At 62.0% G+C, this 798-nt stretch overlaps 1 protein-coding gene across 1 annotated transcript; it reads right to left on the bottom strand.

Annotated features, from left to right (window-relative positions):
- Nucleotides 1-230: 230 nt before the first annotated feature.
- Nucleotides 231-701, bottom strand: EMIHUDRAFT_318025 (hypothetical protein; the record flags this gene model as incomplete). The annotated part of the gene is made up of 2 exons (XM_005759072.1): nt 231-464; nt 549-701. 2 exons carry the CDS (start codon nt 699-701, stop codon nt 231-233), a joined length of 387 nt encoding a protein of 128 aa, XP_005759129.1.
- Between the last annotated feature and the right edge of the window lie 97 nt (nt 702-798).

The raw sequence follows: 798 nt of genomic DNA, 5'->3' as shown, positions 1-798 counted from the left end.
CTGTCGGCATCCCATTCTTGCAAGCAAGCCACATTTCTACCGACGACCGCGTATTTGGTCGCGGAGAGGACGTTTTGGTACGTTTTGGCACCAGCTGAAGGCTTGCACGGACAAGAGCCCGTTGCCAACCGCACTTTTGCCAGAGCCTCGCGAATCAATTGGCCTCCGCTCGGGTGTGAACATATTCGCTGCGGTCAAAAGAAAATCTACGCGGCCTCACAGCCTCTCTGTCACGGCCCAAGCGAGTCAAACGCGCAGCAGCACTTGGGTGGCGGCGGGTACTGCACCTCTCCGCCGTCCACTCCAAGGATGTTGCCTGCCGAATCCACGGAGAACCCGGCGACCGGGCCCAATGCCTGCGATGTCACCAGGCCCAGCCCAGGCTTACACACAGCGAGGTAGGCCAGCGGGCTTCCCTGCGGTCCGACCACGACCTCGAGGGCGCCGTGGTTCGCGCCGCAGGCCTGAGAAAAAAAGTGATTCGAGTGAGATTTCAGGGAGCCACTCGCGTATTATGCGGTGCCACGGGGCGCGATGAGGCGACTCACCCCGCAGAGCTTGATCGACCCGGCGCATTTGGCCAACGACCTGTCGCAGAACTGGCCAGCGGTATTTGGCTCTGGGCGCTTCCAGCCGCCTGCGGCGTCGCGGAGGAGGACGCACTTGAGCAGGCCCTCCTTGGTATCGCCAGCCACGTTCATCACCGACTGGTAGAGGATTTGGAAGCCGAAGGGGCTGAGATTGACGGCGATGAGGCCAAAGCTCTTGTCCGGGGTGGGTGGCAGGCTGGTGCCAACC

The sequence above is a fragment of the Emiliania huxleyi genome, assembly GCF_000372725.1.
Source record: "Emiliania huxleyi CCMP1516 unplaced genomic scaffold EMIHUscaffold_8155, whole genome shotgun sequence".
NCBI lineage: Eukaryota > Haptophyta > Isochrysidales > Noelaerhabdaceae > Emiliania > Emiliania huxleyi.
The sequence above is the reverse complement of the archived record's forward strand: the minus strand, read 5'-3'. Positions and strand labels throughout refer to the sequence as shown.